Source organism: Mchenga conophoros, linkage group LG4, assembly GCF_057382185.1.
Source record: "Mchenga conophoros isolate Kocher_MC1m ecotype Shallow Benthic linkage group LG4, M_conophoros_male_GT1.1, whole genome shotgun sequence".
Classification (NCBI taxonomy): domain Eukaryota; kingdom Metazoa; phylum Chordata; class Actinopteri; order Cichliformes; family Cichlidae; genus Mchenga; species Mchenga conophoros.
Genome location: NC_140529.1, coordinates 16462406 through 16488387, shown reverse-complemented (window position 1 = coordinate 16488387; position 25982 = coordinate 16462406). Strand labels below are relative to the sequence as shown.

Below are 25982 nucleotides of genomic sequence, written 5' to 3'. Positions count from 1 at the left end.
TTCTACCAACATGTGCAACACTTTTTACACTGTGGTGCTAATTTTTTATTTCTGAAATAGTTTTTGTTGTTCTCCTGTTTTGTTTTGTTGGTTTTTTTTTGGGGGGGGGGGGGGTTGTTGTTGTTGTTGTTTTTTTAGCTCGATGACAGATCTCTGATCACGATTGACGCCAGCTGCAAAGGTAGCAAAGCTAGCTTGTGATTGATCTTACTTTGCATAGTTATGCAGGTGGAAAGAATATTCGTGTTTTTTTTCTGTACCCAGATTGGAAACTCCAGCGCTGTCGCTCTCATGGCGCCGTGCCATGGACGTGCACGGGTCATGTTTGGAACAACTGCCCTTGAAATTTCACTGAGCCATGAGCTACTTCTGCGTTGGCCGATATCTGTTTGTATGTTTTGTTTTGTTTTAAAGTGTACACTTTGTGTACTTTTGTGTGTGTGTGTGTGTGTGTGAGAGAGAGAGAGAGAGAGAGAGAGAGAGAGGGGGGGGGGGGGGTGCTCACTCATGCACATGGACTGAGAAGATGCCAGTGTGATCTGTTTGACCTCTTTGTTTCCAGCCCTGTGATGTGCATGCTCGGCCCATGAATAGAGCTGTTTTGTGAGCGGACACACGCACACGGTCCTCGTGATTTGAATGCTGAACCGGTCTCATATGTGTCTGAAAGCGAGAGAAAGTGATATTATTTTAATGCTTGGGTGGAAATCGAGTCGCTAGATATTAAAATAGAGGGCTTTTTAAAGAATTTAAGACAATTTTAAGAGTTTTGAGCTTGTACCAACACACACTGTTCACAATTAGACTTCTAGGGAATTCTGATGGGAAGCGGGAAAACAGGGGAAAATACCTAAACTAGACGGATAAAAGCAACAGGGTTCGAGCAGAGGAGACAACCGAGCTCTGCTCCCAGATTGCTGGTCATCCTGGAGGGCGTGGTTTGATGTGCGACGTCACTGATGGTTATATAGGCTGCAGCTGTGGCGGCGGTCTCGCGCTGCTGAGACAGGCAGAGCACCGAGGACCGGCGGCGCGCGCTCACAGACTCCCCCAAACAAAGAGAAGCACGCGAGGCTGCACAGCATCCCACCCTTTCAGCCGCGAGCTCACTTGCAGAACCGCTCCTCCTCCCCTCTCCTCCTCCTCGTTCTTCTCTCATCCCTCTCAGGACAGAACCGGTCCGAGGCTCGAGCGCACAGAAGCGACAATGACAACTAACGGAGCGACGAACGGAACCAGCGACATGCTGCAGATCCAGTTCGGTCTCATCAACTGCGGGAACAAATACCTGACGGCGGAGACCTTCGGCTTCAAAATCAACGCGTCCGCCACGTCCATGAAGAAGAAGCAGATCTGGACCCTGGAGCAGAGCGGCGATGACTCCAGCGGGAACGTGTTCTTCCTCAAGTCACACCTGGGCCGGTACATCGCCGCCGACAAGGACGGGAACGTCACCGGAGACAGCGAGACCCCGGGTCCGGAATGCCGGTTTGTCATCACCGCTCACGACGACGGCCGCTGGTCCCTGCAGTCCGAGCAGCACGGCCGCTACCTGGGCGGCACCGAGGACCGGATCATCTGCTTCGCCCAGACCGCCTCGGTGGCGGAGAAATGGAGCGTGCACATCGCCATGCACCCGCAGGTGAACATCTTCAGCGTGACGCGCAAGCGGTACGCGCACCTGAGCGACAAGGTGGACGAGATCGCCATCGACCGGGATGTCCCGTGGGGAGTGGACTCCATGATCACGCTCGTGTTCCGAGATCAGCGGTACCACCTCCAGACGTCCGACAACCGCTTCCTGAGGAACGACGGCGCGCTGGTCGCCACGACGGACAAGAGCACCGGCTACACGCTGGAGTTCCGCTCTGGTAAGGTGGCCTTCAGGGACTGCAGCGGCAGGTACCTCGCGCCCTCCGGGCCCTCCGGTACCATGAAGTCCGGCAAGAGCGCGCGCGTGGGCAAGGACGAGATGTTCGTGCTGGAGCAGAGCCACCCGCAGGTCGTGCTCACCGCAGCCAACGAGAGGAACGTCTCCACCCGGCAAGGTGGGTGTGGTGGTGGTCCGGTCCAGATCCTGTGTGTGTGTGTGTGTGTGTGTGTGTGTGTGTGTGTGTGTGTGTGTGTGTGTGTGTGTGTGTGAGAGAGAGAAGAGTGTCTGGTAGAGGAAGGGTTAACGTGATGGAATTTTGAGACTGCATCTCCCTCCTGCAGCGCGCGCTCTCTCTCTCTCTCACTCACACACACACACACACACACACACACACACACACACACACACACACACACACACACACACACACACACACTCTGAATGATGGACACAGAGCATGGCCTAGACTTCTAGTCCCACACCAGAGGCCTGTGCGCACTTACACATGTTTAAACAATGTCTTTTGGGCCAAATCACCCTCTTTTCATAAAAAGTACTCCTCGTGTGCCATACCAAGCAAATACAGGGCCAGTGTTGTTGATACCAGTACCAATACTTTTAACCTATAATGGCAGCTTATGTAGGGGAGAGCAGTGTGTCATGATTTATGAGAGGAATCTCTAATTTGCAAATTCTGAGCACATTTCAATGACCACTGAATCACTGATTTTTACATTCCACTATAATTGGCACTAATGCAACAAAAACCCACCTTTCAGCTTTTCATGTACTCTGAATCTAGGTTTTTGTTTTTTGCATTTTTCATAGTGCATGTTTGGGGTAAATGATTTCCATTGATTCTATCACGCTTGTATCCATCTGATGTCAATACCAGCATTGGTATCGATACTATCGATATTTGGATCGATCAGCCCACCTCTACAAAACGCAGCACGAAATCACCACCACCACCACCCCTCCCCTCCCACCCCTCACTATTCCCAACCCCCTCAGGCTGGAGCGGATTAAAAGCACTGTTGTATCGTCTATGGTCAGTAAACTTTACAAACCACCACCATGTACACAGAGTTCTCAGCCTCTTACACACAGAGCACGGTGTGCACGCGTGCCTTCATTCAAATGTAAAACAGTCTTAAACTGGAAGGCTGACCGTGCCACCGAAGCAGAATGGCTCCACAATTAGAGAAAGGGGAGAAGATGACTGAAAACTTGGTAGGCAACTGCTACTTTTGTCTTTATACCAAAACAGCTTGCTTAATTTAGGTCGGGTGAGGTTCTGACTGATATGACCAGGAGCATTTAAAAATGCAACACTAGAGTCCTCACCATCTGTGCAGCAGAAAAAGCTCCACAGTCTCAGCTGTCCAGTGAATGTGGATGGAAAAGCTGAAACTGGAGCCTTTGTGTCTCATTAAGAGAGATGCACAGCAGCATCCACAGCTGATGTGATTATTAGCTTCGATAAGGCGGAATAGTTTTTGTTTTTCTTCAATCTCTACTCCCCCTTCCCTCCATTACTGTTTGAGTGAGAGCTCATGGTCTTCATGCATGTCTGATTTTCGGCTGCATGACTGGGCAAGGACACAAGCTTCTCCCTCCACCTTCTTCCTTCCTTCCTTCCTTTTTTCCTCACCCCTCCTTACTTTTTTCCCAGTCTCTGTCTCCTTTATTGTTCTAACCTTTGTTTTTAACACCTCTTCTATATTTCCCCTCCTCCTGCCTTGCCACCCCCTCCCCTCCCCCACTCATACCAAGCCTTCAGGCTTGGCTGCTGTGTGTCTCCAGTCGTCATCGATGGCATGCCGCATGCTGAACATGATGTGTGCCTGAATATCTCTTTTCCCATCATTAATCCGAAACAAAAAAAAAAGTATGATGAACTCAGCAGAAATTTGAGATCAGAGCGAGAGTGTGTGAATCATTCTCTAAATATCACTGTGAGCCAGCGCAGTAATCTCTGAGTATTTGCATGAGGCCGCGAGGCTCTGAAAGTAATGAACGACTTATAACTGATGCTCTCTGAATCGCTCTGAATATCTGGCGTCTGCTGAGAAGACTGGTGGTTTAGTGGCTTTTTTGCTTTGTTTTTTAACTACAGCTTCTATTTTCATGAAGTGTGATCTGTCTATCCTTTCATTTTCCTCTCTCATCGTTGTCACACCCGGGCATGTTTGCTCTGTCTCCCTGCTTTGTTTACTTGTCACAGAGACATTCATCCTCGACTCACAAAGTAGGAGTTGCTACTTTATTTTTTTTATTTTTGTCCAGATTCAAGCTCAGTCCCAACCCACAAAATGGTGGTCCATTTTGAAGGTGGAGGTTGCGGTATTAAAAGGATGGGCCCCTGCAATGAGAGCACGAACTGCTCTTTAATAATCCACCACAAAAACAATCACACTGTGATCTGAATGGCTGGCTGCTCCACCACAGTTTATTATGGAAGGTGCAGTATCCTGCTTACATGCATGTGTTTAAGCAAATTTTGATACTAAGTGGCTTGTAATCGAGGAAACTGCAGTTTGTCATATCTATCTCTTTACGATTTGAGTGACACATGGAGTATTGGATGCAGCGTGGTGGATCTGCATTGATGGTTACCTTGTAGACAAACAAAAATGTACTTGCACGCGATGTTTCTCAGTGAGAAAAAGGTCAAACAGAGGTGTTGGGTTCAGAATGTCTCTTGCCTGCGACCAGAACTCGTCTACAAACCAGCGAGTGATGTCACAGGTGGTGTGAGTCACTTTTAAGTGCGTTGCTTTAACTTAACGGTGCAGGGAAAGGAGCACTGCTATCAGACTGCTTCTCGTGTCTTTAGATGCTTTATGCTGAAATATTGGAAATCATATCAGACATGTACCCATGATGCCTTGCTCATGGGTGACTCAACCCAAGTCGTCCCTTCTGACCGCTACAACTTATAACGAGCAGAAGATCCGAATCTTGAGAGGGGGGAAAACCACATTCAGCCCGCCAACAACGGGATCATTGTGATGCAGATTAAATGCCAAGTGGAATTAAACTGCCTCCAGATGTTTTTTCAAATCAACAGCTGCTTATAGTCCCCTCCACTCCATTCTAAAGCGGCTATTTGGCTGACAGACCCAAGTCGTGATGATGGTTAAAATCGGCTGGCTTTTTTTTTGGGGGGGGGGGGTTGGCTCGGGCCAGCTCAGTCGGGTCACTCTGAAAGCTGGTTTTGTCCAGTCAAAACTGTTGATTTGGTGACTCGCGCTTAATTGCTGTTTGTCAAGTTCTCACGCTCAAAAGCAGTAAATCCAGTTTAGACATCCTTTCATTAGTCGGCCATGATTATTGAGTCATGAAATTCTCTTTTTTTCTTTTTATCTTTCTCATGCACCCCTACTTTAAGATAAAATTATGGTCTGCATTGTGTGTTTTCAGTTTTGGCTACTGCAGGTTAGTTTGCACAGACACAGTGTTACAGTGGAGCTCGCTGGAGGAAAAAGATTCAGCTGCTCGTTTCAGGTTTAGCACATTTGATTTGTTGTGGTTACGTCATGGGAATCTGCATCCGCACACCTCAACGGTGCAGATGGTTAATATATTATGAATGCAGCTTCAGCTGATAGTATTAAGTCAGCTCATCCAAACACACCTACCAAAGACTCTGAGCTGAATGGGATTAGAAACGTTATCAGTGCTTTTGTTTGCACTTCTTCATGAGACCTCCGTTAATCTAAAATGTTGCAAATAACTCAAATGTTGCAAATGTTTTTACAAGAGAGGAGCTGACTCTTTACTCCCTTCTGTGATTTATTTTATTGTTACAGCCCAGCAGTGTTTTAATAAATCCAATATTTCATATTGGTTCACGTAAAGTCTGATGTCCGTCATTGTGTGACTTTAAACAAAACCCAAACGGTGCCACAGTTTTTGCTGTTCACTAATCTGAACTCACAGCATTTGTAATTGCTTTTTAAACTGACTCAGTGCTGCCGCTTGTTTCCGGCTCATAACATCCACTCTTCTCGTCTCTGGTCACGAATTCTCAGAGAGGCTGTTTAACGACCCGCATATGGACTCGGACGCAATTATCAGTCAGTTAGCCTGCAGCTCGGTGGCCCTTTAGTGGCCTGTTCTTCCTCTAAACTGTAGGGCAAGTGTGAGTGAAGACTGAGTGCTGGTTTGTCAGCTAAAACAATAAGAATCCGTCACATCCTGTTGGCGACCGGTGGTTGCTTTGTGACCACCGAGTGTTGACTGTTCTTTGTAAGCAACAATTCCCTGAGGGGCAAATGTGAGGTGACTCGGGGGGTCTTTGGTTTTTGGTGACAAAGCTCCTGCTGTCTCCATAAAACCCAAAGGACTATGAAAACAACTAGATTCAACCAAACCTCCAACCCCCATTGTGAAACAGTTAGCTTACAGTAGTGTGTACCATCTTAAGTCTCCCTTTATTTCTTTGTAATTTACTAGGAAAATGAGAAAGAAGTGCAGCAGCTTGTTGAAACATGCAATATCATATACTGTATGTGTATAGTTGTGTATATAATAGAGATGGCACGATACCACTTTTTTATGTCCGATACAGATATCATAAATTTGGATATCTGCCGATACCGATATGAATCCGATATAGTGTTTTTTAATCAACAAAACTGTTTTTTAAATATCTTGCTGCATTTTGTATAAGTTCATACTCAAGTTTAAAACAACAACTACACTAAAGCTATTCTGTTATACCTGTATGCAAAAAAAAATATTTCATAGTTCAGCAATACTGATCAATCTAATAAACTTAAACCTACACCATCCTCCCTATTCTGGTATTTTAAAGAGTACTTAGCATAAATATTAAGCAACCTAACTAATAGGGTTCCAACTCCCAGCAACAACAAAAATAAATAAATAAAAAATAGGGAACCACCCCTCACGCTTCACCTCATGATGCTTAATCGACGTAATCAACCTTAATTTGATGCAGTGTGAAAAAAAATGCACAGAAATCAATTATTTTTCAAGAAATATTAAATAGATTCAACATCTTTCTTCAACAGAATTGCAGACTGCACAGATGGTACCTTCCCAAAGGAAAAAGTACTATAGCTTACAAGGGTATATATATATTAGACTTAATAGTTACTATATACAGTAATGGACTTCTATTCCTTTTACATCAGATTAAAACTTTGGGTGTCAGATAATTATTTATTAAAAGCTCGACATTTTAAATGAGAATAAGAAAGAAAAGTATGTCTTTGTGCCCCCTTTTCCCTGTTAATGCCCTATCGGCCCCCCTGGCTAAACTTTGCTAGATCCGCCCCTGCACAGTTACCAGCGTCAGCTACGTAGAAAAAGATCCTGGTGTAGAAAGTAATATTAAATACATTCTAACAACAGCTGATCAAGCTTAAACGTGCTGCTGTTGTTCAGCCGCTGGTTTCCTCTTTCTGGTGCAAAGTGGGCCAAAAGCAAACTAGAGACACGGACTCGCGACAGAAAAGCCGATCAGCTGATCATTAAGCAGTTTCATGATTGAAGTAGCAGCAGGAGAGGCAGTCGCTCCATATATCGCTTGTTAAGCTTAACGCAGGAATGCTTTACAAACATTCAGAGATGGACTTACACACTTGCTTTACTTCTCTCGGGATAACTTTGTCGGAGATGAAATGCCAGGTTGCTAGCGAAGCTCCAAATGCTATCCAGACCACCGACAGGTCCGGCATGCCACAGCTGCTCTATCACGTGATGCCTACTGCTCCAACGTGCTAACGTTCTGAGGTGAGTTACGGTGTGTTGCAAGTTTTGTGAGGTGCTTTCGTGATATTTAATGGATCGGATTACATTTTTTATTTTTCTCTGATATCCGATCCAGTAATTTAGGTCAATATCGGACCGATACCGATACGTAATATCGGATCGGTCCATCTCTAGTATATAATACTTTAAGTAATCTTCAGGAATAGTTCTCAGGGCTTCTTTAAGGGCATTCACAGTTCTTCTTTGGGTTTCGGCTGCTGTTTCTTCTGTTCTTTGTCAAGATGATCCCAATAATGTTCAACAAGGTTGAGGTCTGGGGTGTGGAGGCCAATCCATGCCTCTCAGGTCCCGTGTCAGGCCTTAGCATTCTTTTTTCACCTTTATTTCTTAATGATGTAACTTTGGCATTTTTCAGATATTCAAGTAAACAAAATGTGAGCTAATGTTTTTTTTTTTTTCTCTTTTTTTTTTTTTTTGACGGGATGCTAGTAATAAATTTACTATTTAAAACTGGTTCTATACTAAGTTGTCCAGTATGTGCAGACACTATGCTGATTTATCTCTAGAGCTGGGAGTCGGTTTTTAAATCTCTTGAATGATTCGGTGAGTAGTAACAAAAAAACAACCCCATTCCTCTGAAAATGATCAATTGCAACTGATGCAACGAAAAACAGCCTGAAGATGACATATTTTAAGAAAATCCAGCTCCTTGGAAGCGAAATATCAGAAAATGAGGTGTGACTAAAGACACTTGCACAGTCTGGGGATCGAACAAACTGAGCTTTAAATGTAGCCAGCCTAAACATCTCTATTGCCTTACAAAGCTCACTCTTGTTAAATGGTTGCTTCTCCCTATAAAGTCATCTATACGGATTACAGATTCATCTGTGGTTGCTTTGCATTAATTTGACAGAATCCTCATCTCCTAATTCATAAATAATTTTTAAGTCTGCACATTAGTCAGGGTGAAACCAACCGTGCAATGTGTGGTAAACTCAGGAAGCAGAAACACTGGCTCCATGTTGTGTCTGGCCACGAGTCAGCCCTGACACCCTATCTGCCTCCTTCATCCCCACCCGCGAGCAGGAAATGAGACGTGAGAGGCGCAGCTCTGACCTTGGCTGGTGTGCGATAATCCCCGCGGGGTGAAGGGCGACTATTTGCTTTCTCTCACTGCAACAAGGTCGACCAGTAGGATAAAAAAGATGGGAAGCATTTAATTTATGCATCCTTGGTAATGCTCGCTGGCTGTGACTGAGTGGGCACGCTGGCGTTTTAATGTTTGCACGCCCTCTGCGTGTTTGTGTGCTGGGAGCGCGCCAGAGGATCGGCCTCGCGTCAGCTGCATACCCACGAGGGGGGGAACCTCTCCTCCTCGATGTCTGCGCTTTATTATAGGTTAGGGTTCAGCTGGTCTCCAGCGTGTCATCCTGCCGTGCTCTGGGTGTGTCTCCACATCGCCGTCCTTGAGTTCACAGCAACTGTACTTCAGTAGAGACGAGCTGAACACACAGTTTGAATCAATTTGCCCAAAGAGTTGGGGCATCCCCGGGCACGATACTCTCTCACATGCCTGACCTCCTTTTCTCTGCATGCATGTGTGTTGTTTTTGTTTTTTGAGTTGAAGCAGCAGTGTTTCAGTCAGTGTGGGCCGGCTGGTTACACTCTGTGTGTTTGGATCAGAACAAAAGCTGATGATCTGGCTCCCTGTTTGTGCCCCAGCTGGTCGCCTCCTCAGTCAGGGCCTGGTGAACAATAGGAGCCACACAAAGTAGGCTTGATAGAATCGCGTGCGTTCACAGCAGGCCTCTGGTGCTGGCTCACTGAGGACAATCTGTGCCTGCCGCCATTAGGCTGAGTGCGATGGGTGGAGTGGATTGTTGTTTAAGTAGAGTGTGTGCATGAGGTTTGGGAGGAATCGGCATGTGTGGTTTGCTGGTGTGTGTACATGATTGCAGACCCTCTCTGTCCTCCTTCATAACCCTGTGAGCTTCAAGACTGATCAGTGTGGACAGATCTGGTTGTGTAGCGGCCTCACGGCTGAGGCTGCACGGCCTTCAGGGTGACTGTTTTGTCTGTCAGTCTGGTATTTTTATAGCAGTTTTTTGTTTTTGTTTTTTTAAATGTCCTTGTGATAACTCAAGACAAGGCAGCTGAATGTGTGAAAGTGTCTGACACCATCTGCAAGGCTGACTGAAGTTTATTCAAATCAGATATTCAGAGAATCATTTACTCAAATCAGCTCAGCATGCAAAACTGCGTCTTAGTTTCCGGGTTTATTTTCATATAGTGAAATTCATGTTTGTTTTTCCGCTGAAACTAACAGTTCCAAACTCACGCCAGACTTTAGCCGGTGCCGGTTTTCAGTGTCTGTGTGAAAATGCACATTAGACATGCACGTAAAAATCAGACGTCTTAGATTTGTACAAAAATGAAGTAAATGAAAAACATTGAACTGAGAATGAAAAACAGAAGCTAAAGTGAACCCTGCTGACCTTTTATTCAATATTTTAAACTGAGTTTAAAAGTGTGTGATGCTTGATATTACCCCAAGTCATCGGTCACTGAAATGAACGTATTCGAGCCTTGTGATGATTTGGTGTCAGCGGTTGTTTTATTTTAGACTGAAGTAGTTGTTTTGCTTGGGCAGAGCGCAACTGAATAAACTGTTTGTTTGAAAAATTCCCCAGTTTGGGAAGTATGCTTATCCTCTTGACTGATGACAGTCAGATAAGATGTGTGGTTACACAGCTATACGTTTTGAAGCTGTAATCTAATTTCACCGGTCGCCTCATAAGCAGAAAGAAAAAATCTCCCAAAATATTACCCCGCCAGCAGCAGCCTGAACTGCTGGTACAAGGCAGCATGGATCCACACTTTCATGTTATTTATGCCAAATTCTGTCTCTAACGTGAATGTTGCAGCAGAAACTGAGACTCCTCAGACAAGGCAGCATTTTCCAAGTCTCCTGTTGTCCAATTTTAATGATTTTGTGTGAGTTTTAGCATCAGTTCGATGGGTTTTCTTCTACTGTGGTCTTCTGCTGCTGTAGCTGAACTGCTCAAAGGTTTGATGTTTTACATTCAGAGATGCTCTTCTGCATGGCTTGGTTATAACGAGTGGTTGTTGGAATTACCGTCTCCTCAGCATAAAACAGCTTGTCCATTCTTGTCTGGTATAAACAAGCCATTTTATCCAGAGAATCATTTTTCTTCTCAGACCATCCTCTATAAACCGATGGTTCTGTGGGAAAATCCCAACAGGCTAGCAGTTTCTGAAATACTTGGACCAACATCATGCTATGCATAAAAAGTAACTTGCATCACCTTTCTTCCACATTCTGATCCTCGCTTTGAACTTCAGCAGGTCGTCTTGAACAGATCTACCTGCTTAGATGTGTTGAGTTGCTGCTATGTGGCTGACTGTTGAGAGATTTGCAATAACAAGGAGTTGAACAAGTGGCCAGTGAGTGTGCAGTCTTTGAAAGCAGTTAAAGGATTTTCATGCAAGTTATTTTTCACCATATGAACATATCTAGCTCTTTTCACCAGAGCACTGATTTAAAAAGCCATGCCAGTTCATAATATGGAAACAGCCAGCAAAGAAAAATGATAGGAGGACGTGCATACTAATGAATAGATATGGCCGCCACCAACACCTGTGCTCCATGTGTCATTGATGAGTGGCTCAGGTTTCCAGGTTTGGCTCTTGATTGGTTCTTTTGGAGGACGACGCGAGAAAACCACCAACTTTGCCTTTGAATAGATTTCTGTTCAGTGACTTTGAGTGCTGTGAGTCTCGTATGTAATTCATCACATTTGTATGAAGCTGAGGTTAGCACCAGGTTAGCTTGAAATGAACAGATGTAAGCAGCTAGCTTGGCTCTGTCCACAGTAACAAGTCCACCTACCACCTGCTCTTTAAAGCTCAGTAATTACCACACTGATTTGTTCGCCTCGCCCTGGTTGTCTGGTTTGACCCCAAACTTCCTGAGCTGGATATCAAACTGCTTGTTTTTCATAGAGCCGCCTCGACACTGTATCAAAACAGAGCCCATGCTACTGCTTTGAATGAACAGCTCACATTAACACAGATGACATAACTCACGCTTGACGGGCTTTTTCTTTGTGCTCTTATCATTTACAAGTCAAAATTTCAAAAGTAAAGACCTCATATTAAAATGAGGTTTTGAATGACTTTCATAAGAGTCTTTTGTAGTGTTTTTAAAATTAGCACATTTGCTATTTGCATTGTAAAGTCGTCTCTAATACCAGCCAAAAGCTCGTCATGGGTCAAAACCACCAGCAGATGGTTTGATCCGCGCATAGCCACAGTCTACATACATGGGCTCTGCTTTGCTACTAGAGTTGCGTTGGCTGAGCAGGAAGCAGCGAGCATTAGAGGAGAGTTCAGAGACGTGTCCTATCTTGGAGGACACGGATCTTTTTTGCCAGTTTTCTTTCTCCTTGTCCTCTTCAAACCCTTCTAAATGAACATTCTTGTTTCCTCCGTACCCCCTCCTCTCCATGTGGTTCCCATTATGGTTATATTTTCCTTCTTAATCATCTGTGTGTGTGCACATGTGTGCATCTCTGCATTTTTCTGCAGAAACTCAATCCCGAGCGCCAGACACAGTCCGTGAGCAGTAACTGTTGAACACCTTTATGTAACGCTGGCTCTGTGTGAATACTGTTACTGAGTGCTGCTGGCAGAATAGTTACTGTTGGGGTAAAGGTTCCCCTCTTAATGTGTTCACAAACATGTGTTGTGCCACTTGTGCGGCTGTTTTTTTTGTTTTGTTTTTTCTTCGTCTTCTCCTGATTCGCCCTCTCACCTCTTGCTCTGCACACATTTACATAGCAGACAGGCTCTCTCTCTCTCTCTTTTGTGAGCCCTCTGGCTATAGGTCAGTGCACAGTATGATTTCATCATATACAATGGCGGGCTTTGTGCTGCTTAGATTGTATTTGTGCGTCTGGGTTTTCGCTCTTATAGTTGACTCATGTGTTTACCTCTTTGTTGCTCTTGGGTGCCTGACTAAGGTTGATTTGATTTTAATGAGGTCTGCTGATCTGTACAAACACACACATGCACTCACAGACTCACTGATTTTTGTAGTTTTTTTTTTTGGACTACAGATATACAGCAGGGGAAGAAGGACGTGGAAATGACAATTATAACTGTGATGTATTTTAAATGTTCACAGAGCTAAAGCTTTTTTTAAATTGGCCTACAAGTTTTGTCAAGGCTAGCTGCCATCGATTAAATAGCCAATCAAATTATTCAGATAGTTCCCATTGCTTTTGGTACACCTTAAGGGACACCATCACTCTCGTTTCGTATTCTTGGAATCTGCTATAGTAGCTTTGCATGATTCACAGTTCAAAATAATCCTTTTATCTTACACTGGGCCTTGTTGCAGTTTTCTTCTGATATCTGATTGGCTGCCCCTCATGAACAGGAGGTTTGAACTGCAGGTGGGTGGAGCTTCTGTGTGCCTGAGATGACCATATTAGGGATATGTTCTCACTGACATAATGCAGAGTGGGGGGAAAAAATATCTCTGAAATACTAAATGCCTACAAAACCAACAACTTATACTTTAGTTGAGTAATGTTTTCATGCTAAAAATGGAAGCATGTTAATATTTTATCATTATTTGGGGATGTAGATGTAAGTATTTAGCATCAGAGCTGCTGTGCCTTCTCAGATTCCCGCAGAGACTGTTGTCACTGCTGGCTAGCAAACTCTGTGTGCTGTGACCGTCCACTGTGACGCCTGATCCTTTGAAGTGTAGTGGGGTCTGTCTAGACCAGGACAGATGTGAGTGGGTGGGTGTGGGTTTGTGTGCAGCTGTGTTAAATCCTTCACTAATCTAAGCAGACTGATGTTGTTCATTTGGTACGTCTGATCCTGACCAGCGGATGTGAACGTGTGGGCTGTGTATACCTCGGTGGGTATAAGGGTGCATGCAGCGCTGTCCGGACATATTGAATTATGTGGACAGGGCTGATGTCCTCATAATCCTTGCAAAGAAAAAGCTTTTGGAGAATGTTTGTATAGAAGTTTCAGAAGAAGTCCTTACTATACGGTTACCTGCCTCACGTGTGCGTGCGTGCGTGTGTGTTGAATGTTAATGATGAATCTTCTGTGGTTATTCATATCCCTCTCATATTCATCAGCCTGACAAGGTCTCCCCAACATTTTAACCCCACACAGGCATGGACCTGTCAGCCAATCAGGATGAAGAAAGTGACCAAGAGGTATTCCAGATGGAGATCTGCCGTGAAAACAGGAAGTGCGCATTCCGGACTGCCGCTGGGAAATACTGGACCCTGACGGCTAACGGCGGCCTGCAGTGCACGGCCTCCACTAAGTAAGAATCGCACACATCATCACAGCTACACCTGCTTCAGTGAGGTCCGTTCATTGTCCGTGTGTGTGTCTGCTGACTGTGGAAAACTCAAACTGGTCCGTCATAGCTTCTGGTGTTTAGTCCTCACTCGTAATTTGACCTGTGTGTGGGAGGGATTGATGGCATGTCCATAGCTGTGGCATGCTGTGGGAGTTGAAGTGCATTTGTGTGCAGCCCTAACCTGTGGAGTCATTTGCTTTAATGTACAGTAGTTCAGTTCAACCAGAGAGCTAGCTATTAACCCCTGACCTTTGACCCTATGCTCTTGAGTCACTTCTCTGTGAGTCCCCAGACAGATCCAGGAGTGGGAGTCTGGTCATTTTACATGTCATGAGAGTTAAGAGAGTTTTACTTTTAAAGCCTCTTTCTTGAGGAAACTATGTGCGGTGATCAGGAGGAGCTGCAGATGTTTAGCATTAGCGTGTTTGCACGTGTGCAGGAATGATGCAGAGGACAGCAGTAAACTGATCAGCTCGGTCACAAGCATGCGCTATGAGGGAGCTCAGAAGCAGACCATTCTGTTTAAGATAAGACCGAGCAGATCCTCAACACTGAGGGGGGCCTGCAGGAACTTCACCAGATTACTCAATCACATTCTTGAGATTTCCCTCTGTTTACTTCTCGCAGATTAGACCACCAAAGTGCTTTTTTTTTTTTTTTTTTTTAAACCAGCTGTGGTCTGCTGAAAACATTTTGAGGATGTTTCTGAGCTTCAGAGAATCAAAATCAACTTAAAAAAAATCCTCTCCCAAGTGAAAGGATTTAGTAAGCTACTTGATTCCACTTAACCAAAGACTTCAAGCTTATCCCTCTACCCGGATCCTACCTATCTAATTACCCAAGAGTCACTTGCACTGCGATAAAGCTGCTGGGCGTCTCAGTCTGTGAAGATGTTTGTTTGTTGTTTTGTTTTTTTTAGCTGACAATCCTGCGAGTGCATTACTGCATATCTGACTGCTGTGTAAGGTTTTTTGGGTACTCCTTTAACTCTTTAATTTTCTCTCCGTCTCTGCAGATCAGCTAATTGCTACTTTGACATTGAGTGGCGTGGGAAGAGGCTGACGTTCCGGGCTGCTAATGGGAAATACGTCGCCGCCAAGAAAAACGGCCAGTTGGCGGCCACCATCGACAGTGCAGGTTAGTGCGACGTGTTGATACAGCCGTGCAAACAGACGCACGGGGGATAACCAATTTACACCTCTGCAGTGACGGGGAGAATTTCAGTGCAGTGGAAGTAATTCAATTGTGGCTCCAGTTGTGCACTTGAGTGGAGGGGTTCTGTTTTGTAAGCTGTTTAATGCTTTTTAACTCTGTTGCAGTCTTTTCGTTTGCGTTTTTTGCCAAGTTTTTACTCGATGTATTGAATTAATGGTGCTGATTGGAAACATCATGGGAAAATTCCTGAGCAAGCAAGAGTGTGTGTGTGACACTAAAAATAAATAAGGGCTGGCTTTTGTTACCTGTCAATGGAAAATTGTATTTAGTAGTCAGTATAATCTTTTAGTGATATAAGTTTGCATATGGTAGAATACTGCATGTAGTTATTTGTATTAGGAAATGTTTAACCATGTATGCTTAGAGGCATATAATCAATTGTGTAGTGACAGGATGTGTGATTTTCAGCAGGCTTGGTTCACCCCCACATCCTGGGAGCATGGGAAAGAGCTCGTACCTTGTTTTATTGTTTTACGGTAGGATTAACGTAGCTATGTCTGTTTTAGTTTAAGTGCTTCTTTACATTTAGATGAACTGCAGGACTTCCTCACTGTGTTATCCAGGGTGAGGGGGGGGGGTCACCCTTCTCCTGACCAAGGATGTACCTTTTGTGCTTTATGACCCTTTGATCAGCAACACACACACACACACACACACACACACACACACACACACACACACACACACACACTGGAACTATAAAATAAAGACCGGGGCAGTCTCTGGGCGCGAGTCCCTGAGCCCTCACTCTCGTGCGAGAGCTCAGAGCTGCCCTTGCTAAGCAACAAGTAAAACTGTCTGTGTTTCTCTTCTCTGAAGTCTTTACTGAAGAAGTGTTTTATAATATTTTCCCTAACATTACCAGTGTTGTGCAATGAGTGAAAAGCTTCCTGCTGACTAAAAACAAAAAACCTCTTTATATCTCTCACAGCCATGAATGTGCTGTTTATCAGCCACAACATGGAAAGTGAAACCATTGCCCAACACATTATATTGGCATTTTAGAAAATACAGGTTATGCTGACATTATGAAGGTTTTTTTTTTAATGTTACCTTCAAACACTGAATATTTTAAGCTCTTCTAGTACTTCAAAAACTGAGTTTATACAAGACTGAAAGTCAATATTTGGTAAGATCCCCTTTAGTCTCCAACACAGTCTGAACTCTCTTGCGCAGGTATAGAACAGTTCTCCAGGCTTCTTGAAGGACATTCAAAGCTCCTCTTTGGATGTTGACTGGCTTTTGCTCTGTTCTTTGTTAAGATGATCCCACACTGCTTCAGTCGTGTTGAGGTTTGGGTTCTGGGGAGGCCAATCCATGACTGACAGTGTAACATTGTGTTTTTTCTATCGAGATATGCAGATATGCTTTTATCCCATTGACAGCGTGTTGGGGATCACTGCAAAGCGCATTGACACAGATTTTCAGTCCAGTTCTTGTATAGTTTGGTATACCTATTACAGCCTTTTCTCCCCGTTTGTCAGTAAGAATGACTTCTTGACAGTCACCTTTCTACTGAGACCATTTCTCGTGAGGCATCAGTGAACAGTAGATGGGTCAGGTGAAGTTCTGGATGCATCTCTCAGGTCGTGTGTCAGGCCTTTCACCTAAGAGCTCTATGCGGGGGAAGGAGAAAAAAAAGTGAAACAAATGTGTTCTTTTTGGGGGTTTTTTGCAATAGGCTGCTTGCAACAACGTGCCTAAAGGTGCAATTTAAAATTGCTTGTGTTGGGTGCCTTTTCTTCATTCTTGAATGATTCATAGTTCTAAACAAAAGATCTTCCCTGTGAAAATGGTCGGATATAAGAAGACAATGTTGAAATAACAGCTTCTCCTAACAGTCTTTTGTAGTTGTAGACAGATTTGAGGGTCGCAGATGCCAACAGACTTAATAAACTAATCCGTAAGGCCAGCAATGTTGTGGGGATGGAGCTGGACTCCCTCAAGGTGGTGTCGGAGAGGCGGATGCTGTCCAAGATAAAGATAATGTTGGATAACACCTCCCACCCACTCCATGACATGTTGGTCAGTCACAGGAGCTCGTTCAGTGAGAGACTGAGATTACCGAAAAGCACCACTGAACGACACAGGAAATCATTCCTGCCTGTGGCCATCTCCCTGTACAACGCATCCACTTAACACACTGTTTGCTGCTACAGCTACACATGTTTCTTTTCCAAATATTTATTTATAAGTGACTTATGTATGTATGTATGTATATATATGTATATATTGTACTATTCTTAGTTAGCGTATTGTCTGTCTTGTCTTAATGTTGGTTTAAAATGGAGCACTGTAACAAAAAATAATTTCCCCCAGGGATCAATAAAGTATTCTGATTCTGATTCTGATTGATGTCAGTGCTAACCAGCTAGCTAACTGGCTAGCTAACAGCTGCAGATTTTCCTCATACACTGATGCCACATATTGTCAAGTAGTTTGGTTGATTTGTGTTACATTGATGTCCTTACATTGACATTACACTGAATTTTTATACATGTAACGCTTGGCCAGATAAGTTTTTATTAATAAGTGTTTATTAACTTTGGCTACAAGCACATGATGAAAGTCTTTGTGCTAACTGGCTGCATGTAACATTAGCATTTAATAGGCAGATCAACACTCTGCAAACACCTTTTTCCTCACATTAGTCGGTGGCACAGAGGTTCTAAAAAAGGAAATGCCAAGCTTTTGCACAGAATTTAGGCTGACAGAAACTACAAGTCAGCAAGCGGATCACAAGATGCTCCGCTTATAGATCAGGCGTTGGTCTCCAGCATTGGCGGATCAAAGCTGACGGGTTTTTGCTTTGTGCTGCAGTTTCTCTTTCAGGAGGCTTTGGCAGCTTGAGCACTCGCTGACACAGATTTCTGACATGAGTTGCATCACATACGTTATTTTTTTAATGAGAACAAAGAGTCAGCATTTTTAATCATAAGCAGCATTCCAGCAAAACAAAGAAGCACAATGTGCTGATGTGAAGACTGCACATTGCTCTGACACATCTGTTGTCTCTTTCAGGTGAGTCTGAGGAGTTCATCATGAAGCTGATCAACCGCCCGATCATCGTGCTGCGCGGGGAGCACGGCTTCATCGGTTGCAGGAAGGTGACCGGGACGCTGGACTCCAACCGCTCCTCCTATGACTACTTTACTCTGGAGTTCAGAGATGGAGCGTACAGCCTGCAAGGTCTGTTTTTGACACAACTGGGTCCTGCAGAGGAGAAGTCATATTAATGCAAACTTTCATTTGTAGTAACCTTAAACAGTCAGCAAGCTGATGCTATAACGTCAGTATGTGGAGAGACACGGACACGGGGGGTTTAATCATTTATTCTCCAAGAGATTTAGATTTTCACTATGGACTCACAAGGTGTCTGTGCCAAAAAGATTTCAATCTTTTGTTTCTTCCCCATGATTATCATTTTTAATCCTCACTTTTCCTCCTCCCCTGTGCCTCCTCTCCACTCTTCCTGCAGACTCTACAGGTAAATACTGGATGGTGGGGAACGAGCAGTCGGTGGTGAGCAGCAGCGACACGCCCGTCGACTTCCTCTTTGAGTTCTGCGACTACAACAAGCTGGCCATCTGCCACGCCGCTGACGGGAAATACCTGCGCGGCGACCATGCCGGCGTGCTGAAGGCCAACGCCGACGACCTTGAGACCGCCACACTGTGGGAGTACTGAGGGGGAAGCGGAGGGGGAAAACCCGCGGCGAACGGGGATGTGGTCGCCTGCCGCCGTGATGCCGGAGGAGGGAAACGAGAGCACGGCGGCGGCTCGACGACACCACCCGTCCACACATATATGGTGTCCTCACCCCCCCTCCCCTCCTCCCTCCCCTCTTGCTCCTCAGTATATCCTGTACTTATAACTTTATATGTTGATGAACTGCACAGAGAGAACAGGAAGGTTAGAAGAAGGAAAGAAGGAGACGCTCCTTTTTCCTTTCCTTTTTATCCTTCCTCTCTTTTTTCCAGCTCTGCTCTGCAGTGCCGACCTTTATCTGTTGCCATAGTTACCACAGGGCTGTGCACTTTTCTTCTGCTCCAATCTGGTTTGCTGCTCGACCCATCCCCACCCCCCCATCCTCCGCCACTCACTCCGTCCTTGCCTTACGATTGGGCTGTTTCTCCCCCCCAGAGCAGAGCAGAGCCACATTTAAAGAGCCCCCTCCTCTCTGAGTGAACCCCCTCGTCTTTCCACTCGTCTCTATTGTTTGTGTGAGCGGCACACGGTGGCAGTATTTATGGTGTCTGAGCTGATCTGGTAGAGTCCTTTTTCTACTTGATCTGATCTCTGAAAACAGACTCAAACCTCATTGCTGTGTCCTGTCAGGTGGCTGTAAGATAGGAAGGAGGAGGTCTGTTTCTCTGATGGTTGGCTCTTGTAGAAACTGGTTTTCTCACCAGGCTGTTTTCTTTTTTTCTTAATTTCCTTTTCTCTCTCATGAGCGGGCCTCGTGCGCCTGTGATCTGCTGATGATAAAGATGTTGAAGATGTTCTGATCGAAGGGTTCAGTCTCGCCCGTTTTTCATCTCAAGTGTAGGAAATGTCCAAACAGTTTCCCGTGTAGTTCCTCTAGCTGTTTCCTCATTGGTTTGGCAGGAAGTCTGATTTCCTAGACCAAACGATGGGAAGTAGGAAGTTGATCGCTAATACAATTGTCACAAGAATAGTGTAAAGAAACTAAGTGAAGCATTAAAAATGATGGGCCACGTGTGGTATGTGTAATGGAGGAGGAAAAAAGTCTGTGAAACACAGTTGGATTCATTTCTTTTTCCATGTCCGAGGCACAGACATTATCATGGGTAAGTGTACAGTAGGTAGTCCTAAAAAATAAAAACTGGAGTAAAATGATTTATAAACTCTTTGAAAGCTGCTTTTTCGATTCCCTCGACTTGGCGCACGCCTCAGCCTTTACATGTAGACCAAACCTTTGATACTGGAACCGACAAAAACTGGAACCTGGTGCTACTAACAACGTCCCGTCGAGCATCTCGCACACCGTCCGGGGACGGTTTTCCTACTGCCTGTCCACCTCTACACCCATTCCCCATTCCTTAAATCTGCTGCTTCTTTTCGGTCCGAGCAGCGCCATGACCGCATTTACAGCGACGTCTCCATTTCTGTTTGCGTTGGATTTTTTTTTCTTATGTCTGAACTGTTGGTGAAAGTTCAGTAGAGACTTGTTTTAAAAGGAGGAAAGAAGTAGTTTGATTACAAGTGGTCTGTAATGCAGTCATGTAGCACGCTGCACCCATGGGTCCCCCCCCCCCACCTCTTCGATTCTCCACCCTTCAGCAGTCTGCATTCATACTAACAGAAGCAGAAAGTTTCTATCTGCTGCTTTTTTTTTTTTTTCTTTTTCTTTTTTTAACGATCCAGCAAAGATGATCTTGGCACGTGCACCCCCGCCCCCACCTGAATTATTGGGCTCTTCCACCCATCATCATCCAGCATTCCTCTGATCTGAAGGTCAGTATGGAAAACCAATCACTGCTTAGCCCACGTCCAACTTTCTGAAGGTTTTTATTTTTTTTTTATTTTTTGGCATGAATGGTTGAGAATCTCGAGTGAATAAAAGGAGCAGTTGTCCTCGGAGAAACCAGCTTCTCCAAGGTAACCAAGACATGGGCTTAGACAAACGGATGTGGAAGGGTAAACATGTGGTAATGACTGTGCCTTACTCTTGAGTTTTCGGGCAGTAGACAAATTAGAAAAAAAGAGTCCACATCTTTGCTTTGTATAACTGGAACTTCCTTTTGTATTATTTTGTATAATTTTTCTTTGATATTTGTGAATTAATCTCTTTCTCTCTCTCTCTCGTGCCATTGGTTCACCTAAAATCCAACGACCAATAAAACTGGGATTTGGAACGCTATGTGGCTCAATGGTATTTTTTTTCTCATTTCCTGGCAAGTTTCAGACAAAACCCTGGTGTCCTCAGTGACCTCCTCTCCAGAACTGTTTTTTGTTTTTTGAACTGCATGTAGTTTTAATAATAAAAAAAAGTGCACATCTGCTGCAGTAGTAGTGCTCAAAGCTCTGATTACATGGGGCGATCGTGGCTCAAGAGTTGGGAGTTCGCCTTGTAATCGGAAGGTTGCCGGTTCGAGCCCCGGCTTGGACAGTCTCGGTCGTTGTGTCCTTGGGCAAGACACTTCTCCCGTTGCCTACTGGTGGTGGTCAGAGGGCCCGGTGGCGCCAGTGTCCGGCAGCCTCGCCTCTGTCAGTGCGCCCCAGGGTGGCTGTGGCTACAATGTAGCTTGCCATCACCAGTGTGTGAATGTGTGTGTGGATGGGTGGATGACTGGATATGTAAAGCGCTTTGGGGTCCTTAGGGACTAGTAAAGCGCTATATAAATACAGGCCATTTACCATTTACATTGATCACGCAGCTCACCTAGATACTCGGTCAGTTATAGTTTCTGTGAAAAAGAAGCAGTCAGGTATGATCAAATGGAGGCTTTAAACTTTAGTCTGAGGGGTTTAATGTTAATATTGCATTACTGCTGTGGAATTGCAGACATTTTTAATATTTTCCTATATTTTCAAAAAGAAAATCTGCTTATGGAGCAACGTAAGCCTATAAAAATCAAAAACTCCAAAAGGCCTGAAAGACTACAAAAGAGTGCATGATGACAGAATTATTTCCATGGTTAAGAAAAACAATGTGAAAACCTCAAACTAGGAAAATACTATTGGATGCAAACCAGAGGTATCGCATCACAAAAAGGTAGGGGCAAGATTTAAGCAGTCTGATCAGTCCAGGAAAGACATTCATGGACAAATTAAGATTAAGAATTAAGATAAACTTCAAGAATGATGGGAAGAGAAAAGCCTGGAAAAGTACTCCTGATCTGAAGCGTGGTGGAGGTGTGGGCACTCAAAAATAACTGGGTCAGTTTTTTCATATTGTGGCTGCTGATTGGATCCGGATCTGAGAGCTACACTTTATGACGGATTCAGTCAGACGCCGCAAATGGATTGTATTAGAAGCAGCCTGCATGTTTCTGAAGCAGTGTCCTATCAAAGTGCTTCTTTAGGAAAACTGGGGATTTAAAAGCGCCAAGATCACAATGCAATAGCATTTATGTCACTTGCTGAAGGCTACCTTGAAGCTGCAAAGACCTACAAACAGCAGCACAAAATGGTTCCAGTAGAGACATGTCAAAGGGGGATCTTTACAGGTTCCAGACTTTAAAAATATTTACAAATATTTGATTCTTTTCATCTCAATTCAGTTATTTATATAGCATCAAATCACACCAACAGTCAGATGATCAGCTATGAACAAGCACTTTGTGACTGTGGGAAGAAAAAACAGGGTGAAATCTCCAGCAGAACTCTGAGGGGAGGCTGTTCTTGCAATCTTAGTTTGCCTTTTACTTTTTTTTTTAAGTATTTCAACATGTGAAATGTCAGGAAATAAGACTATGTTCGTGTCCATCTTGCACTTTGATGGTCTCATTTCACATGCTTTATTGTGAAGGTAAACTTGTGAAGGAGAAAACTATCCAAAAGCTTCACAAATTTTCTCTTTCTTCACTACTTTCTTCAACCGCAGAGGACGGATCAGGGCGATGAATGTGCCAGACTAGGGGGGCAGGGTTGTTAACACATATAAGGAGAAAGTCTGTGCATTTTACTCGACATTTAAAGCTTACTTTGAAGCCCAAGACTTTCTCAGGCTAAATTCTTCTTTTGTTCTTGCAAACTGATTTATTTATTGTATCCTCAAGAAGACGACATTTTCCAAGTTCAACCTGGATAATTCTGGAAACCCTAGTCTTTTCTTCCCCTGCTCGTTTCTCATGTAATCATAGCTTCATTTTTAGACTCTTGCCAGTTTCTGACCACAGCAGCTCCATTTGTTGCACACACACAGACACACACACTTTTTTTTTTTCTGTCTCCTGAATGGAGCCGTTGTGTTGAAACATTTATTCTAGCACAGAGAAAGGGCAACTGCTCACTCACACACACAAATGCACATTTTGGGTGGTAATGTAATGTTGGGGCCTCCAGAGAAGCCCTCTAATCCATCCACCCCCCCCACACACACACACACACACACACCCCTGTCAGGTTTGCAGATCCCAGGGGAACACCCAACATAGCAAGACAAACATACACCACCCTATCTAATCTGCCCCCCAACCTCCTCTCCTCCTCCTCCAGCTGCTGACTGATTCTTCTGAAAAAATGAGTCACTCAGAATATGACCCAGATCCCAGGAATGGGTGCAGCGGTTTGTGGGTGAAGTGTGAGGCTGCAGGCGGAGCTGGTTTGGCTCGCTCTCTCTGCCAGGAGGGGAAGAGAGGGAGGAGAGGTTGTGTGCGAAATGGCCGCTGTCTCCACCCACATCTTGTGCACCCCAGCAGTGTTACCATGGAAACACCAGCTGCTAGAAGCTTGGATAATGTGTGTGTGTGTGGCACTGTCAGGGCGTGAAGTGTCAAAAACCTTCATTGGATTACTGATGCTCAGGCCTGGTTAGGTTTAATTTGAGGGGGTGGGACTGCACTGAAGGGTGAGGAGCCTTTAGGGAACAGCACCAGGAGGAGGAGGTCCCCCTTTGATCAGAGAACAGCTCATTGAGCCACGCTCTACTGTGCAGACTCCTCCTCCAGCATCCATCCTGTGTGAACGTACACTCTCCTCCACCTTCGCTATCAGCTCTCTCCGCTCTAATCAAATCTACCTCCCACCATCACCATGTTTTTCCACTCTCAGGCAGTGGGTCAGTGGGTCAGCGTGTAATCTCTTTAGGGGATGTGAGTGAGCAACATGGGTCTGTGCAGGATGAATAGCAGGTTGACTCATTTTTACAAATCAGCCATCAAAGGCACGAATGACGCTTTCTGCATAGTTTCACATCAGCAGTGGGTTGGTGGTAAAGGTAGCTGTACTGAGGGGATACAGCTGCATAAGCACATGCTCATTAAAAACATACAGAGCCATTAAAGAGACACACAGACGATAACACACACAAACAAAGCCAGCGGAGGTGGAGCAGCAAAAACCATCAGGGGACCAAATGCTGCCAGACACCAGCGCTCCCTGAGGAGGAGAGCTCCAATATGCATGCACACACACACACACACGCCTGCAGTTCTATTTTTGTGAGGACCTCTGTTTATATGATGCATTTCCTTATCCTGATTCGGAGCGAGAAGACATCCCAGATTGCTCTCACTCTGCTCCGCAGAGGTTGTGCTGGTCACCATGTAACATGCAAACAATATGTATACAGCAGTGTGAGCACAGGAACGTGGATGCAAAATAACAGGAAGCAGCAGGAAGCCGAGGCACTATTTGTCCATCACAGGTGTCCCAGAAGATATGTAGGTCACGTCTGTGGTTTGTGTTTTCAGGCCTGCCAGAATGCGACGCATTTAAAATCCGTTTCATCGTTCAATCCCACTCAGAGCTTCGGCTCCACAACCACTATTCAGGGAAAAGACTCGGTGTTTGTCTTTTAGAGGCTTGAATAGCCCATGTTGATACTGTTATTGTTCACATTTATGCATCGCTGCAGATAAGGACAGTCTGTGCATATTTACATGACCTTTTCTGCACACAATGACCATTCGAGGTACTCCACCTATCACACACAAGACTTCAAACTAAAAGTACAGTCTGTGTTGGTGACATAAATGAAATCCTCTAATCATAGCTACTTATGGGATTTGCGTCTCCTAACTGAAATTAACTACATTGGAATGGCTGGTTTTGACATATTAGTAAAGATATGCAGCAAAATATAGTAACACAGCTGGAGATAATAAAGGTATTGCTACCTTAGGACAAATAGTACGGTGAAAACGCTGATGAATGTGAGGTTTAAATAGATGACGGCGATGCTGTTATTGTACTGACTGAAATCCTGATTTGCCCTTTTATGCATCAGTGCAGTTAAGGACAGGCCCATGTATATTTATATGACCTTTTCTGCACACAATGAGCATTCAAGGTACTCCACCTATGACATACAATAACATAAGGGACGTCTGTGTTGCTTCTGTGACTGAAGTCCTCTATTATTGCTACTTTTGTCTGCGCCCTTATTCACACAGCTCCACATGTTGGATGTAGCAGAGCGTTTGCACTAGATGCAAACACCCACACTCAAAGGGATTTGTGTCTCCTACCTGGTGTGAAGCAGGTAGCAAATGTGCAAAGCACTACTCTGGGGATGAAACCCTCTGTCAGCTGCTGCTATGTAATTAGCACTAGAAGTATAGTGATCTAAACTGACTGGGCCAGATGAAGCGGCCCACAGTGGACGAACTGTTTATTTTTCTTGTCGGCTCTGGACTGGATGCATTAGCATGCTGTTATCTAAGCAGGAAGCATGGCTGAGGCTGACTTGATGGTTCAAGCCAACCTTACTGAAGTCGTGGCACAGGAAGTACAGGAGGTCCTCTACCAATCGGAAGCTTTGATCCCTGTCTCTGCATGGCGACACTGAATCCCGAATTACCCTCAATGCATCCATCAGAGTCTGAGTGTGTGTGGATGTTAGATAAAGTGCTTAGAGGTACAGAATAAAAGCACTGTGCGTGTCGCTCGTAGCAGAAGGTCCTCAGTAAACTCTACAAGTCCCAGTCCGTTTACTGCACGGGCAGCACATTAACACACACACCCTTCTCTTCAGATGTACTTTTCAGTATGTTTGCTATACTTGTGTACTTACACTTTCCTCTAATACTGTAAAAAGCAATGCCT

General features: G+C 44.6%; 1 protein-coding gene across 1 annotated transcript; it reads left to right on the top strand.

Annotated features, from left to right (window-relative positions):
• Positions 1-983: 983 nt before the first annotated feature.
• fscn1a (fascin actin-bundling protein 1a) lies at positions 984-21130 on the top strand. The gene is made up of 5 exons (XM_085270684.1): positions 984-2048; positions 13838-13994; positions 15049-15170; positions 18270-18437; positions 18727-21130. The coding sequence occupies exons 1-5, from the start codon at positions 1208-1210 to the stop codon at positions 18933-18935; spliced, it is 1497 nt and encodes a 498-aa protein (XP_085126810.1). The 5' UTR covers positions 984-1207; the 3' UTR covers positions 18936-21130.
• Positions 21131-25982: the final 4852 nt, after the last annotated feature.

What these genes read in the sequence shown, in the direction of transcription:
- fscn1a (XM_085270684.1), top strand. Translation starts at nt 1,208, where the DNA reads ATGACAACTAACGGAGCGACGAACGGAACCAGCGACATGCTGCAGATC. An exon ending in GAACGTCTCCACCCGGCAAG is followed by an intron (nt 2,049 to 13,837) that starts GTGGGTGTGGTG and finishes AACCCCACACAG; the next exon opens with GCATGGACCTGTCAGCCAAT. An exon ending in TGGAGCGTACAGCCTGCAAG is followed by an intron (nt 18,438 to 18,726) that starts GTCTGTTTTTGA and finishes CTCTTCCTGCAG; the next exon opens with ACTCTACAGGTAAATACTGG.